The sequence below is a fragment of the Neodothiora populina genome, assembly GCF_041146345.1.
Source record: "Neodothiora populina strain CPC 39397 chromosome Unknown canker_contig_3, whole genome shotgun sequence".
Lineage (NCBI taxonomy): Eukaryota > Fungi > Ascomycota > Dothideomycetes > Dothideales > Dothioraceae > Neodothiora > Neodothiora populina.
The window spans coordinates 1,364,075-1,380,908 of NW_027191417.1; the positions used below are offsets into that span (position 1 = coordinate 1,364,075).

General features: G+C 49.7%; 4 protein-coding genes across 5 annotated transcripts; 1 reads left to right on the plus strand and 3 right to left on the minus strand.

Moving 5' to 3' along the window:
- Positions 1–252: 252 nt before the first annotated feature.
- Positions 253–1,080, minus strand: AAFC00_004865 (uncharacterized protein; the record flags this gene model as incomplete). Its single annotated transcript, XM_069344569.1, has 1 exon — positions 253–1,080. One exon carries the CDS (start codon positions 1,078–1,080, stop codon positions 253–255), a length of 828 nt encoding a protein of 275 aa, XP_069196996.1.
- Positions 1,081–1,303: 223 nt separating this feature from the next.
- AAFC00_004866 (uncharacterized protein) lies at positions 1,304–1,986 on the minus strand (the record flags this gene model as incomplete). The annotated part of the gene is made up of 2 exons (XM_069344570.1): positions 1,304–1,504; positions 1,573–1,986. 2 exons carry the CDS (start codon positions 1,984–1,986, stop codon positions 1,304–1,306), a joined length of 615 nt encoding a protein of 204 aa, XP_069196997.1.
- A 3,533-nt stretch (positions 1,987–5,519) lies between these two features.
- AAFC00_004867 (uncharacterized protein) lies at positions 5,520–6,248 on the plus strand (the record flags this gene model as incomplete). The annotated part of the gene is made up of 2 exons (XM_069344571.1): positions 5,520–5,798; positions 5,886–6,248. 2 exons carry the CDS (start codon positions 5,520–5,522, stop codon positions 6,246–6,248), a joined length of 642 nt encoding a protein of 213 aa, XP_069196998.1.
- Positions 6,249–6,493: 245 nt separating this feature from the next.
- AAFC00_004868 (uncharacterized protein) lies at positions 6,494–8,476 on the minus strand (the record flags this gene model as incomplete). 2 transcript variants are annotated; one of them, XM_069344572.1, is made up of 7 exons in its annotated part: positions 6,494–6,702; positions 6,764–7,021; positions 7,075–7,190; positions 7,251–7,645; positions 7,699–8,109; positions 8,163–8,254; positions 8,308–8,476. In XM_069344572.1, the coding sequence occupies 7 exons, from the start codon at positions 8,474–8,476 to the stop codon at positions 6,494–6,496; spliced, it is 1,650 nt and encodes a 549-aa protein (XP_069196999.1). The 2 variants fall into 2 exon arrangements, with proteins under 2 accessions (XP_069196999.1, XP_069197000.1); XM_069344573.1 differs by having other exon boundaries at positions 8,308–8,440.
- Positions 8,477–16,834: the final 8,358 nt, after the last annotated feature.

The following is a 16,834-nucleotide window of genomic DNA, read 5'->3' on the forward strand; positions in this document are numbered from 1 at the left end:
ATAGAGAAGGAGAGTCGCGAGAATTCGATGCGGAAGAAAGAAAAGCAGAAGAGATAAATCCTACTACATTTACGGTTAGATACGATGAAGAAAAAAACACAAAACATCAGTAATCGAGGCACGTCAATCGTGTGACACGTGCGCATGATAGAGAGCCATGAAATGAGAGCTCATCTAAAATTCTACAAAAGACATGACGGAACACAACACTAGATGGTCCTTCCAGATGCAAGAAGTAAGGAACCCCATCTCTCACTCTGGCCCCTCGAACTTATAATCCTCGAAACGAACCCACCTCCCCCTCTCATACCGAAACAGACTCAATCCCTCAACGACCCCCTCACACCCCTCCCAACCACCCTTGATCTCCTCGAACCCCTTCTGCACAACACTCTCATCGTCCACTTTATTCATGACGGTATAATGCGCTCTGAACCCTCCCTTCGCCGCATCCTGAGGCGACAACATCTCCATCCACTCGGCTTGCAGCGTCTCGTGGATCTGCGCCGCTGGCTCCCCGCCTTTGGTCTTCGGCACTGCGATGGCTATGCCGTGCTTTCCTAGCATGAAAGGGCGGGACGCATTCAGAGGGAAAGGAGAGGTGGATCTCGCCACGGATTGCAGAGTCGGGATTATGTCTGATGACAGTGCGTCGCCTGGTAGCGCGTGGAACAGAGTCAGGTGGGCGTCGAGTTTGTTCAGGTGTGGTGGGAAGTACTTTTTTCGTAAGGACGTCATCGTGTCGTGGTGCGATTTTGAGGTAAGAAATGTGAGGACGTAGACAGTGGAGTCCTTTCTCGATGAGCCGTGGGTGTTGGTGCGTTGGGTCTCGGGGATGTAGTGATTGTTTGGCTCTTGTTGTTGTTGCTTGGGCCTGGTATACTTTGCTTGTCTTGAAATGGAGGGGCCGTTTGAGGCCTTGGTCGGGCCATCCTGGTTGTTACTCGGTTGCGGTTTTGAAGTAGTGGACTGTTTTGTGGTTGGTGGAATTGACTTGGAACTGTCGTTGTTGCTGGATGGGTTCGACTGCGAGCCCGCGCCAGCAAACATGGATGCATAGGTACGCTTCGGTTCAGCCATGATGAAGAATTGAATTTGCCGGCAGGGTATCCTTCGAATATAGTTGCTATACAACATTGCGATAAGACAAACCCATCCTGTGCTCGTCGACGGTGGAGCACAAAATGTAAATTGTTAGTCAATGACGTAGCCATCATCTTGACTGCGTTAGTTGAAACATTTCCCGGGGAGCATTAACTCTGAACATGTCAAGCTACTGTAAAACAACCGCAGCCATTGCGACTCAAGAGGCCCATTTGGCAGCGTTACTTGGTATCAATCGCTTCAGCGTTTCGATGTGCAAGTGGTGACTTTTGATCTTCAGATCCCTAATGTCTGCGCGAGACTTGGAAGTCGTATCTATACGTCTTGTGTTCTCGCCAAAGACGACTGTGTAGTCCGGGACTTCATCGTATATGTTACAGAGTGCAGATATCTTGCAGTGCTTTGATATGTTTTGTCAGTCTCAACAACAGCTGTAGTTGAACATCGATATCTTGAATTTGTGATTACCTTGCCGACAACTGCTCGTGGACCCAGTCTGGCATTGACCTCCACAACGCTACCAGCCCCTACGCGTGCTGCTTCCACAACAGCTCCGCTCTCGATACTGACATTGTCTTCGATGACAACGACTGAATTCTCAGAGGCGGCACTTTCGGTGCTTAGTCCAGTCGAGGTCCGCTCTGCTATGATGCAATGTTTTCCTATCCGCACAGGTGCAATGGTAGACGTGATCTTGGCAAATGGGTGTATCACACAGCCTTCATCGATGGTCACAGGATGGGATCCCGTTATGATTGCCTTGTCTGAGACTGTGGCAGATGGATGAATAGTGCATGGTGGTTTTGGAAGTGCTGCGGCAGTTGGACGAGACGATGTCCCACTTGTTGGCTGTTGACGACGAGATGTTGTTGCACTCGCCATTTGGTTCGGCAGCGAAGCTGAATGCTACTTTCCCAGCTAATGCGCCGCTCGCTGAATTATTACAGTAATTTATGTACCTTTATATCAGGAAGGTGGAGGTGCGATTTGCAGGCCTAGAAAGTGGGACACGTGCGGAGCGAATCTCGGGCGTTCAGACGCTCGTGCTTGACTTCCACTTCATCTGATCGAGTCTTTCCCTAATGTCATTCGATGGTTTTCGCGATGTTTGTGTACGGACTCGAACAGTAGAGAAAAGCAGCCGAGGGATAAATCAGTGTCAGTCCGGGCAGGCATACCTGGCAGCTAGCTTTGAGTCTGGCTTATCGGAATCATTACCCTTCCCTCCTTCTGAGTTACCTACGGTACAGGTACATTCCAGCGATTGTGGAATCTGTTTGAGAAAGCGACGCAATCTTAGTGAGCCCCATGTCTTGCTTGCCATGTCTTGCCAACACGCAGCTTGCGTTGTGTGCATTGGCGGTGAGGGTAGGTGCATGTCCTTTGTCTGCGAACCTCGTTTTCCTTCGCCCCTGGATCATAAGATAGTAGGGAACGGTAAGGAAGAGCTACAACGATCCGCTTCTCTATGATACGACTGACGGTCTTGTATCCTTTCTATCACCTTCGATGGCGTGTGTTCACGTCGTACAGTCATGTTGTCAATTTCCAGAAGTGGAGGTGAGGTGTTTCGTGGAAGGGGCAGCTTCCTTGTTTGCAAGTCACTTCTTCAACATAAGTCATCCATGCCACTTTCCCTTTCCTTCTCTTCTTTGACTCCGAACAACACCTCCGACCCAACGAGAACCGCATATGTAAAAACTCGCGCATTCCTCGACCTCACATCAGACAAGATGGTCAAGTCCAACAAGTTTGATTATACTGGAGTAAGCCAAGCTCACGCGTATCATCGCTATATTCAATGATCACTAAATTCCCACCAGCGCACGTCGTCTGGACCCAAGTTGGGAAGGAGCATCGCCGCTAACCTCGTCAAAAGAGCCGACAAGAAACAACGCGAAGCCGTCAAAACAGCAGCAAAGACAGCATCAGAACCGACAGTCTATACGGTCAGGACTAACGGGGATCACTCTGCAGAGTCTGATGGGATCAAAGGTGGTCAAGACGCATCTAGACACGACATACACAAACTGGATTTACGTGTGCCCAGTAAATACCTGGGCGACGAAGGCTTTTCGCTGTTATGTGATGGATTAGAGAATGCCTTGAACTCATGTCTGGATCTTGCACTTGTTGACTTCAATGCTGCCGGCAATGAACTTAGCACCCGCTCTCTTGCTCGACTAGCTCCCATCATACGCCAGTCCAAGTTCAACCTCCAAACACTCGATCTTTCTGGGAACAAGATTAAAGTCACAACCGCAACACAAGCGCAGGAGTGGGAATGCTTCTTGTCCTCGTTCCACGATTGCATGACGCTGAGAAGGCTCGATCTTAGTGACAACTCGTCTCTTGGGTCATGGGCTTTTGAAGTCCTGGCTCGCGTATACTGCCGTGAGCCCCTTGTTGATCCACTTCCAGCTACCGGCGCCACTTCTACCATCACTCTGCCGGATGAAGAGACCTTGAATGCAGCTGCAGATGCAGATTCTGGAGCAGATGGCGACACGTATACGGATGAGGACGATGAATACATGCCACGATGCGCAAATGGCAGAACACTTGCTGATACGTGGAATCTGGGCTATCGGCGTGGTCTGAGGTCGCTGCCATACTTGACATTGATGAATGTCGGTCTTGACGACATTGGAGCTCTTTTCCTCTCTTACGTGGTCGAACAACATTACTATCCTACTCAACTTATCAGCGAGATCAACGCGACCGATGCGAGCAATTCCACGCAAACGTATCGACAGGACGCAAATTTGAAAGGTATAAACTACGATCACAATGTCGAAACCCTTGGTAAAGACGGAAATCATTTACTTCAGAGCGCCGAGAAATTCAGGGCTACGTATGTCCTGGGAGATACTGACAGTCTCACGAGCTCTGCATACGAGCTTGTGCGAGCCTCTGATGCCCTAGAGCAGCCAGCTGTCAAGTGAGTTTTTTGAGATATCAATACGTGAGAATTTACTCACTGTGCCTTACAGAAGGTCACTGAATGGGAGTGTACGACACTCCAGCTTGCGGTCTATTCAATCCCTCGAATCTGGCTACCACGATAAGTCTGACCTCAACAGTGCAAGAAAGAAGATTCAGCGCAATACCCTGGTTCAGTCCGGTTGTCGCAGCGTTGAGCTTTGGCATGCAGCGTCGGAAGCGATTGCCTACTCTCGCTTGATCTACTCAATTGCGCCCGAACCCCGTTTCTCCGCAAGCATAATCGAAAGAACGAATGGAGGTGACGGCGACTCATCGGAGATGACTGGATCATTTGCCTCACTTGATAATATCAAGAATGCATTGGAATACTTGTCGCCACGAAAGAATCTGCCAGCGATCGAAGAGTGCGGTTCGAAGCGATCTTATGCTGCAACACTGAGGAAGACCTCGTCGCACGACTCGGCAGAGCCGGAAGCAGCTGTCGTGGACATTGCCAACATGTCTCATGTTCAGGCGAACAAGAGAGATACGAGTCCATCAAGTGCCCACCGTGACGACTGCGTCACTCCAGATGATTCAAAGCTTCAAGGAGATTCGTGGCCATGGTCTCATTCAGCAAGCCCATCCCAGATCTGTGACAGGTCCAGTGGAGGAGATGATTGCAAACATGCCTATGTAAATTGGCAGATCAACCACATGCGCGAGATTAAGCGCGAGCAGGGAGGTCAAAGCGACGGTTATCGCGACGTCAGCCTTCGCTGTCAATGGCCTTTGCCAGTGTGTATGCAGATTCTGAGCCTCGTCATGGAACCCCACCACCTCTACATTCTCGAGCCGCAACAGCAACGAGCTGCATTTGCATGGGGTCAGAAGAGGGAAACGCTGAGGAGCGAATTGGAATGGAGGAGAAAAGACGAGAGTTCGCAGATCCTGATGATGCTTGTGGCTGCTGGATGTGTTGACTATTAAATCTAGTCACTGAAGGCTGCTGCCTCGGCCCTGCAGCTGCACTATCGCGGGCGTCTACTTTTGCATCTTTATATGCTAAGGTACCGACCTTAGCTAGGTTGCCTTGACTCGTCTTCGTGGGGCTAACTACTAATTGCTCAAGCTGAACCTAGAGCAATATCAACCATGATGAGTCCCAGAATGCATTATAAAATAAGTATTTTTTTCGAGGACATTTTGGTGGCTGATGACGTCAATCCGCTATCTGTGATTCATCCTCTCAAAGTTGCCAGTGGTAGCCTATACAAGAGCCTAGTGATATATACTTCTTACCTGTTATTTTCTTCTTGTAGAAATCTGGTTATAGTCCTTGCTCAACATCTTAACTTACCTTTAGATTGCATGATAGAGTGACTTTCGCGTTCTAAAAACTCACAAGGACGACTCCCATCCGACACTCGCTGACCTCGAAGGTCATATTACTCATTGTCTTCCTTGTACAACTCCTGATAGCCACCACAATGGTCAAACGCCACGGCCGAACCTCGAACGTTGACACGGGCGATGCAACAACGACGACAACTCTGCCTGCATCAGAAATCCCTCCCCCTTCGACGTTCAATGACGGACTCCCCTTGCCCAAACTTATCGTCTTTGACTTAGACTACACCCTCTGGCCGTTCTGGGTAGATACACACGTCAATTCACCATTGAAACCGACAAAGGACGGTCTGGTGGTCAGGGATCGGTACAACGAGTCCTATGGGTTCTACACCGATGTTGCGGGGATTTTGGTCTCGGTACGGTGTCTTTCTCGCTGTCCTCTCAACACAGAGAGATATGTATAACAAATGTCCAGATTACTGATAATGGTGCACATACGACAGATCAAAGAAAAAGGCATAGAGCTAGGCGCGGCATCCAGGACTGGTGCTCCAGATCTGGCGAGGGAGATGCTCTCCTATCTCCGTCTCCCGTCTTCACCGCCAGACGTGCCAAAAGCAATCTCGGCCTTCGACTATCTCGAGATCTATCCGGGAAGCAAAACGACACATTTCGCCAAATTGCACAAGAGTTCGGGGTTGCCGTATGAGGAGATGCTTTTTTTCGACGACGAGAGTCGCAACAAGAATGTCGAGCCCCTCGGCGTCACCATGAAGCTAGTCAACGACGGAGTCTCTCGAAATGTCATTGATCAAGGTGTGAAGAAGTGGCGTGAGAGACATGGGAGGACTAAGAAGGAAGACTGAGAGACAGAGGAACTTGAATTGTGTCGCGTCAGAAATTGTTCGTATACGCATTATTATCCAACGACTAAATGATCCTTCGGCCTTGCTTAATCGCCAAAACGCCACTTTTGGTGGACTGCATATGAACGAGTTATACCAGCGCTCTTATTGCCAACACAACTCACGCCATCGCCAGTTCTTCCTCTACCATTCCGCGGGGTATCGTTTAAGTCCAGAGAGGATCAAGTTTCTCCGCAAGCGTCCATCTATACACGCTCCTCCATCTGCACATTCTGGTCGCTGGTCTTTGTCCTCTGCCTGATGATCTGTTCTTGCTGCTTCGCAAACGGGGACTTTTCTCGAAGTTTTTGACCGTTAAAGTAGATCAGGAAAACGGGAACCACAATGGCAATTGCAATACATCCCAGCATTGTTGACGCGTACTCGAGTGGGTGGGTCGGGAACAGCTCATACACTAAAAGTCGTTAGTGATATGCTTAGTGCATGAGAGAAAAAAACATGCTCAAAAAACTTACAGGGCGTCGAGTACATTGCAGCAATACCAGCGAGCAGATCGCGGCAGAAGCCATTGCCTCCGGTCGCGGAAGCAGCGAACTCGCCATACGCCGCTACCATGTAATCAATACTTGCGAAATAGATTGCCCAATTTGCGACTCCGATGAATGTCGCGAAGATCAGTGGAGCGATCCAGTGCACGCCATATGCCGGACCAAGGCTCGTCCAAGCGAAACCAAAGATGCCTATCGGGAGCAGAGTCGCGAGCCACATGAGAACTACCACACCTTAGTATATGTCTTAAGGTATGCAACGAAGTGGAGATTCTTACGATACAAGCGGCGTTCGGGACTGACTGATTCGGGACCATCTCGACGTCGCTTCTTTGAGTCGGCTGCGAAGCAAGGGAGGTATAACAGCCATGCTATGATGTATCCGATGAGCAGTCTGTTAGCACTGTGGTCAGCTTTATCCCTTTGCACAACTTTGCTAATGATGGGTACTTACGGGACAAAACAAAGACCGACTTGCCATTGATTAAATTTCCACTGTCGAAAGACCAGACCGAAGGACTCTAGAAAGGTGAAGATCAGGGCGTCGCTGAAGCCACTGAGCAACGAAAGCGCGAAGACGATCGGCTCTGTCAGAAGCATCTTGAAAGGCCGGAACCAAATGCTGCTTAGCTTTGACCAGGTCATACGCACTGCCAAGGTCCCGTGAATCTCGTTTGGACCATAAATGACAGGGCCATAGTCCTCATCATCACTTGGTAAATTGCGACGACGGCGGGCCTCACGGTCGAGAAGAACATCAGAGCGAGTCTCCGGGATGCAGGTAAGGTGGAGAAGCTGAGTGAAAGCACCAAAAGCTAGCTGGACCCAGAAGAGCCATCTCCAAGCCAGCTATAGAGACGTTAGCCCATGACCGTCTGGATATACCGGTGAAAAGAACTCACATAGTAGCCAACGAAGCCTCCGACGATAGGTCCAAGCAATGCACCACCGACGGAAGCAAAAACAACATGGGCAACGGCATACTGATGTTCGTGTGGTTGAAACATGTCGGCCACCATACCCAGTGTGACAGAACCCCCAGCAGAGGATAGGCCACCCAATGTACGAGCGGCAACCATGGTACCAATATTTGGCGCAAGCGCAGCCGGGATCTGGAAGATATTGACCAGGAAGAGAGACGACTGAAGAGTCGGCTTGCGCCCAATCTCCTCTGACCACGGAGCCCAGAGTTCGCAGCCGAAGGCGTAGGCTATCAAGAAGCCCATCTGCCCTGTCCTGGCCGCGGGCACAGAGACTCCGAATTCCTTGGTAATGGCACCAATAGCGTTGGGATAGACGCTAGCGTTGAAATTCTGGTAGGTGTTAAAATCATGTTCGTTTAAGTCGGCTGCGGTATCATGCGAACCATGCTGCATTGAATGATAGCAGTAATAATCAACACCCTCCACTTCTTCGCGCTCGACCATTCGAAAGCCGTGTATTTCCTGTTGTCGCCATCTATGAGACTGTTAGCTTCTTGCGGACCACATGAAGCAATAGTCGAGACGTACCTTCGAACTTCAACTCTTTCCTATCGTGGAGACCTGGACTTGAATCCCGCCCCTCGGTGGTCGCGGTCTGAGTGCGCTCGATCGCAATCGCCTCAGGAGATTCTACTTTCTTCATCTCGATCCCTTCTGACATTTCGGTGCTGTCTACTCGTCCCCTAGGATGATTCATTTTGCTTTTTCTTTCTTTCAGATATGTCCAGGTAGGTTACACTGATCGTTATCGTTGGTCAATTCAAGCAAAGATGAAAGAAAAAAGAGGGGCAGAGAGATTTTATACTGTCCCTTTTTCCCACAATAATATCTAATCCAGAAGTCATTTACAATGGCAGCAAGCGTAATGTAAGTAGGTAGGTAGATAGAACTTGGCGTATCCACATTTTTCCAGCAGAGGTTGGTAGTAAAGTCCATTCTGTTATGTTTCGGTGCATTTACCTTTTTCCCTCTTACTACTTCGGCCAATTGACAGCGACTGGTCATGGCAATGGACTGGACCCCGGTGCTGGTAAAGTCGGGGTTTCGACGAACCCTCTTGTCTGACGCCGATTTCTTCATCTCTCCACCACATGACGTCCATACTTACAACTCTCTCTCTCTCTTTCCATCCCTCTGATTCCCGATAACAGCCAGACTGAGACCGCCCATCAACGAGACCATGAAGTACTGCAGCAGCCAAGCTGCCCTTCTCCACTCACCTTCCCTTCCTCACCTTCCTCACCTTCCTCACTTCTCTCTAAAGCCAAAAAGCTAAAAGCAACCAACAAGCTTTTCCAGAGCAGAATGACCAGGAGAAATCCCAGCAGGCTGGATAATGCACATATCTTGCGCGCTTTTTCCCACAGCTATAGTGTTTCAGCGGGACTTCTCGACGTGTGATTGGATATGTGTCTATATAGTCTTTTCGCGGGCTGGGGCATTGTCATTTGCGTCTGGAGGTGTGAGACGGGGCGGGGCGGCAGAGGTTTGGTAGCTAAGGTAAGCTCACATTCTAGGAGGATGGATAATGGAGGAGGTGGTACTTTCGCTGGCGGGATCACATGATCTCGGATGAGCATGTCTTGTTCCAGTCGTGGGGTGAACAATTGTCTTGCAATTGTTGGCTTAATTATTTGGTCTCCAGCTCATAAGGAAAGACTCAGTGTGACATTTCACCTCCGACTGACAGAATAGATGATCGAACAAGAAATGATAGAAAAGTGAAGTCATCTTACTGAATGGCGAGATTTGGGTTGGACTATGTTATGTTGGGTGTACAAAAGTATAGAGTCCAGAGTTTGATGTTTAAGAGGTAATAGTGGACAGGGTTCCCCTCGGTTTCTCGCAATGTGAAATACTTATCGGTCCGTCCTGCGAATTGCTCTCTACATACTAACATGAGCCGAAGTGTCGCCCTTCATTCGAAAGTCAAGGCTATCGTTGGATGGGAACACAAGCCTGATAGGCGCATGCAGCAAGCATAGTCTTCCACGATCATCATATGCAATTTGGTGAACACTCGCCATTGAGGCTTACATCAGGGCTTCGCGATCCCAGAGGAACTCGAGAGAAGCCACGATGATCGAATGCGTGGGCTAGTGTTGAACATCCAGGAGACTCCATGAGGGGGGAACAAAGACCCAGGAGGCATCAAAGAACGAGCAAAAGTTGGTAGGCAGGAGAGTGATCCCCTTCCCCCAATCCAGAAATCCCCTCCCCCTGATCCAGACATCGCTTAGCCATCGAGAATCATATATTTGATCAGCGGTGTGTACCATGACTCCTGCCACGGATGCGACACCCGGCTGCAAGGCTGCATGGTTTCACTTGTTGAGACTGTCATGAAACCCCAAATTCTGCGACTTCACACGCCAGCGCTAGAATTGTACAACGGTCCGTAGGGTCCGGTAGGGTCAAAAGCAGGACTTGTGGCGCAGACCAGACGTTAATCCACCACAAGCTGGACGGTATTGGGCAGTAAGGACCAATAAATCAGTCAGAGGAGCTGCCTCCATCCATCGAGCACGTGTGCGCTAGAGTACCTCGTATGCATATTAGTAGGCATAAATTGACAATGCCGGTAGCCGTACATGCATGAATCGTGTGAACCCCGTTCATACTTTGAAGAATTGCATGTACGAATTGGGGATGTTGCGATTCTGGTTATAGTGGCTGGCCTGTACGTCAGCTGGATGCAGCAAGATCTTGGAAATCCTCGAACAATCTACACTTTATCTCGCAAACGGAATGACAACCGGTCCTTTGTTTTGACACATGTCAGCACATTTTGATTGCATGGTCAACCACTAACGCTATTAGCAAAGCGCATTGACTGAATTGAAAGAGGCCGCGTTCGTGAGGACGCTTCAATACCCCTATGCAGCTGGGATTACAGAAACGTCATGAGCGAAAGCCGTCGACGGTGGTAGAGATATTACCGTAGTGTCGATAATATTTACTCGAGTTTGTTGTGGCGTTTGTCCACAGGTGAGACAGGGTCCACAGATGCAAGTACGGCGTTATGAGCCTACGAATCCTGTGGCGTGACTAGACCTGTCATGCTCGGATCGATGCCTGTACTTCATGCCGGCCCCGGGTTTCCCCCACTGAGCCATCACACCGGGCAAGGCATTCATTAGAGCCAAGAAGATGATCATCTACCGATCGATCTGATCATGCCTCTCATGAGATACCTCCAACGCGGGTTTCTATGTCGTAATGCTCAGGAAGGGCCAGAGCAAGTTTGCTATCCTCTTTGATCATCAAAGTCTATAGGCGGTTTGAACAGTAGCGATTTGGGGTCATGTTCGCTAAGTCAAGCAATTAAGAGGAGTTATGCATCAATGGCGAAAGCTGGGCGTGCAAGGCGCAACAATTGTGCAGCTGGGCAGCCAACACACAGTCAGAGAGCCAGCTGTTCTTGCCTGCACATGTGTGTTGCTTTGGACGAGCCAAGTGCTCTTTCTTGAGGCCAGCTAGAGTTTTTCCGCCTGCAACCATCAGATTAGGAGCTGCAGCATAAGACAGAAACAGCCTCAGCTTGTGATGTCAACCGCCGAGGTGGTATCAGGACGTACTTTGTAGGCGACCCAAGCTAAAGAATTGTAGGATGGCTGGAGATAGCGGCAGTCGAAAACCTGTTTATGTGGTGGAGACTCCATGCACTGGCTAGCGGAAGCCATATTTTCACGCAAAGTAGACCTCAGCGCTGATTGCCTTTGTTATGATCTTCATCACTGTCAATCATACAGCACCCAGAACCTAGTTCACGGACCGATGAGCAGTGTACCGTTCAACCGCAAACACTCGTGGCGAGTTGTTCCTCAGCGGTCCTGCGGAAGACTCGCTCTTCCTCCACAATGACCACTGTCGCCTCGAGACGGGGAGTGACAGTCACTTTTCCGTTATAGTGTATCAGAGGTCTACCAGATGTGGTCGAGGCCTCTCATAGTCTGGTGGATACCTTGAGGCAACACGGTATCCAAGAGATCAAGCCAGTACTCAAGATCAAGGGCGATTGCAAGTAAGTTGGTTTTAGGTTCTTTGAGGTCGATCGAATGCTGGAACCAGATGGGCCCTTTCGCCTTGTCTTCGCAAACGCGAATAGCAGGACGTGAATGTCATTCTTAGATAGGCCGGTACCTTTGCCGACATGTTGAGCATTACTGGTCTCCGTTCGGACTCGGTCCTGTTCCCGCATACGCTTCGTACGGGTCAACGTGTACGATGGCCGAGGAAGGTCGAAGCGAGGCTTCGAGATTTGCTTGGCGTTCATTGGCTCATGAGCTCGCAATTGTGGCTCTGTCAAAAATTGATAGTGGCCACAACCCATCGCGTATAACTACAGGCCGCCGAGAACGAAGCATACTGTTCACTCTATACCAACTTAAGGCAGGTGATCAGCTGACGAGTGCCTGACAAACGGCCACTTGAGATACGCAAGCTAAGGTAGTGCCACTCTGCATCTGCATCTAGGCTCCATGCTCGTCACAATTGTGCCTCAATCTGATTTCCTGTTGGTAACAATAGTGTCCCCCAAAGAGAAGCCGGGATTCGGTATTTGAAGCCAAGGTTCGGATGGGTAACCATTGACAGGTCAAGAATGCTGTCTAGGACGCGAGTCCCCGATAGAGCGCCGACACCCCGATAATATATTGTTATCGGCACCGAGTCATGTCTCGTTGTGCAAGCGAACCTGGAACATGTATTGTGTATGATGCTAACGCCAAAGACGAAAGCCGAGTCACCGCCAGAATGTCCTGCTGAACGAAAGGATCCATAGCGCAATTACCTAGCCTTCTTAGCCAGAACAGAGATTCGGTCAAGCGGAGTTTTATCAAAGGAACTCTCGCGTTGGGGAGAACAACAGCAATCAGAGCATGGCTTGTATTGAATGACGCGGATAGGTCGGCAGTAATTACTGATTTTCTACAGTAAGGTGCGAGGTGGCTACGCTTGCCTGGATGATGGTTAGCTGTGCTTCCTGTTGATCGACAAGTCTGCTCAAAGTTTGTATACAACTGTTGACTGCCAAATCATCACTTACAAATAGAGTGTCGTATTTGCAATTCATCACATATCTGGCCTTTGCCAACATGTCTATATTAGCGCTACAGTGTCAGGCATACCGTACATGTCTTTGGCTGGGCTCATCGAGACAGCAGATGGCATACCCAGATCTGCCAGACTAGCAAGCGGCCTGCCAAAATATGGGTAACCGACTTGTCCCATTTCGAAGATCGAAGAACTGGCAGTGATGGGTATTCGTAGGATGTATCCTTCACATCTGCATCCCCGGCCCCATCGTACCAAAGCTACAAAGTGACCTGCCTATGCATCTGTGCATCCAGATACTTGTGCAGGTCAGGAACGAGATGATCAGCGACTAGGCGTCCAGGTCACAAGAATTAGATTGCGGTATTTCCTGAATAGCTCATGTGGATAGCGGGCTTTTGACAAGACGGACTAAATAGTGATTTGTAGTGTCTCCACCTTTCCTAATGGGCCGCAGCTGTGGAGTGGAATCCTGATAGGGCTACATGAATAGAGGCTAAATACAAAAGTCATTCCGCGCAGCCACATCTGGCCTGTGCAATCGGCCCCGTCGATGTGCAGTAACAAAGCCGTTGCACTGGTGTAAGCCATCTCTCAAGCGCGGGTAACATCCAGCGAGGACCGGTTCGACCAACGCATGGTTTCGGAAACGAGAAGGTTGCGCAACGAGTTTTGTAACGACTCAGACGTCTAGCTCACGCTGTAGCTTGAATTGCCCACATGACTGCAAGTATACAAGCAGTACAATACTAGAGACATGGTCTTCACACGGAACCAACCACCATAGCGTGTTCTACTGCCTGGACGCAGCGCTTGCGTGGGTTGCCGCGCTGTACATGTAGAGTACGTATAGCTCAGGTACTTTGCTTAGATCAAGTCGGAGCGCACACCGAATCTAATACCGCATCAAGCTTGCTCGTTGTGGAAATACCGACCGATCGCTAAACTTCAGGGCGCACTTTGTGGTGAATCACGCGATTGTCCTAGTGAATAGATGACCACACCCTCTTCGTGCCTGTATAGCACAAGTATGAGTAGACGACTCTTCGTTTCATATTTTGAGACCACCATAACTCAGATACATAACAGCGTTTTGTGAAATTGTAATAATGCTACGATGGATATTGTCTCAAGGCTTTATTCTGCTACAGCAAACACATGCCGACGGATGGTAATGAACAGTCTGAATCCGAGAGCCCTTTCGATTGTAATGCAGACTGCCTACTCTCAACGTTCTTAGACAATTGGTCTTTCTTGGTCGGCACTGCTAAGCACATGTCGCTTCTTCACATGTCGTCAGAGATGCTAGTGTGCACGATGATACGATGTGAGACTGCTCTGGCCGAAGCGAAGGAAACACGCAATTGACTATTGCACCTGTTGACTGAAGGATAGTCCCTTGTCGATGGTTAGGCGAATAGGCGATCGTGCATGCAGGTTCTCGGGTATATGGCGATCATCTCGGTGGTGGCTACAGCGGGCTGCAGTCGAGACTCATCGTCCAATGATGTGACAGAACACATCGCTTCAGATGTTCAGATACACTTTTGTTTTTGTAGTAGGTCACTGACGGTCCGAGACTTCTCCAGCGGCCGCGGCGAAATGATTTAATTGTGCGAAGATTCGCAGGACAAGAAAGGTCATTGATATACACTTCAAATAGTGATCGGGGAAGAGACGGTTCTGCTTTCGCCGTTTCCAACTACCTGGTTAGCCCTGTGGGGACTAAGGGAGACCAATGCGCTTCTCTTCAAGTCACAGCTGCTCCATTGCTGCACGCCATCCATCAGCCTTTCGTCGTCCCTGGCTTTTCCGCCCTGCCGCTTGACAGACGTTGGCGTCACTAGCCCCTAATGCTGCACGCTGCAACTGTGCACGGTGAACTGTGGCAATGCATGAGATCGCAAAGCTCCTGCTGGAGACTGTTTCGTTGCACGGTCCCAGACCCTATCCCTGCCTTTTTCAGAGTATGCCTAAGATCTCAATGACATATTTGAGATTAACTCTGTCTGTCCGACTTTGGTACTTACTCCACAAGATACGCCGCGTGTCGAGGACTATGGCAAAACCGACAAGGCTCAAACAAGACTGTTGGTTAGTGTGGGCTGCAACTTGCTTCCTGGTCGGCGAACCAAAGCATATATGTGTTTGCAGAGTCATTGATCCGTGGATGCAAGATGAGCAGATTTAATATGGGTGGGGCTGATATGCAGTGCAATGTTTACAGGTGATATATGGCGAGGAGAGGTAGATGATATTTTGATGAGCATGGTACCAAGCGTTATGTACCGCCATAGGCTTCCGTCAGTCAAAGTCTAGTCATGGATATCTTCTTCGCAATGTGGTTTATCCAGGAATCACGTCCACCAAACCTGGCCTACTAATGCAAGTCGACCGAAGAAGCAGATAGAGATGCAACAAGCGTCACATTGTATGGATGCGATAGACACAGATGATCAGCAACCTTGAAGGATGCCGCAGTAATCCTTTAACCATATCGTGAAAGCCAATGCACTGACGCGCCCCCGCGAGGTCACTTGGGAAGACTAAGAGGAATAGCACGTCCTTTTCGGGTGGGATCTCCTGACGGCCGGATGCACGAGGGCTGGTCCGATCCGCCTCTTGCAGTGGCCATCAATGCTCAAGCAAGGTACGCAGTACCCAAGGTACCTCTGGCAGACGATGATTTGTCCACGCGCAGGAAGGAGCATTAGCCATGCTACCATGTGGACGGTACGGCTACTTATCAAATCGCCCAATTGGGTCGCTGGTCGTGCAAAGGTCGCCCTGGAGTCTGCCAAAAGTCTCTTTTAACGATGTCCAAGCCGTACACCAAGCCACGCCAGACGGCATCTGATTGGATGTGCACCGAGCAAAGGTACGGAAGGGGAAAGAGAGCGTGCTGAGGGGCTGGCCCACACAGTCGAGTCCGAGCCATAGACCAATCGCGGCAGGTGGTATCAGATGCGCACTGTACCATCTGCGCACTTGGGAAGCCTATTGGCATTTCGGGCGTACAGTAGTTGCATGCCTATTGCAAGGCGGCCTGGTGATGGTCGACAGGGGGGTACCTTACGCTCAGATCAGTTCGCAGCACAGCATATATGGGGCAGCGACAAGTATGATGATGTTTGAAATGCCATTGCTTTTATCGGTGTTGGATCTCCATAACTACAGATCAGAGAGCCATTCGTTTTTCTAGATTATCACTTCGAGACAAACCCCTCCCCCTACTCTCGAGACACTTTGTACACCGTACTTCTCTCATCATAACACTCCCACACCGTGTGAACGATACCCAAGGGCCATAGCTGTGTCCATTGAATCACATAATCACATAATCACATAATCACAACCTCTGTAGTTGGGCGCCAGGGGAGATTGTCATTTCGCGGAGAGCGGCACTTGACAAAGATCGACTTTACCAACGGCCTTTCTACAACGAGATTGCGGTCATAGGGAAAACAGAACATAGCCCGACTAGCACTGCCACAATCGTCAATAACCATCGCTGCTGCACCCTCAGTGTGTTGTGCATAACGAGGGGTACAGCAACTGGCAGGTCTCGGTATGTGCTCAGGTGTACTCGAAGTAGTGATGGTCACCACGTGAAAGACTGACATCAGCGAATAGAGATTAGTAACAATCCAAGGCACAGCATAATTTCCAGGGCCACTGCAACGACCGAAGTTCGAGAAGGAATTCGGCATCGATATAGTAGGCACTAGGGTCACTGTACCTTACCGCGTCGCATATTACGAGGGAAGGGCTACATCATCGTGTCATCACATCAGCGGCGACGCACAACCCCTCCCGGACGAACGAGATTACGGGACAGGTCCTCCAATCAGCAACAGGAGGTAAACTCGGAATCAAAAGCAGCCGGGGACTGACTCCTGACGAAGCCGAGAGACAGTCGAGCACAAAATACAGTGGCTTTGTGAGGAAAGAGGCTATTCTCCAAAACACAAGAGCGTTGCAACAAAGAAAGATCTCGGGC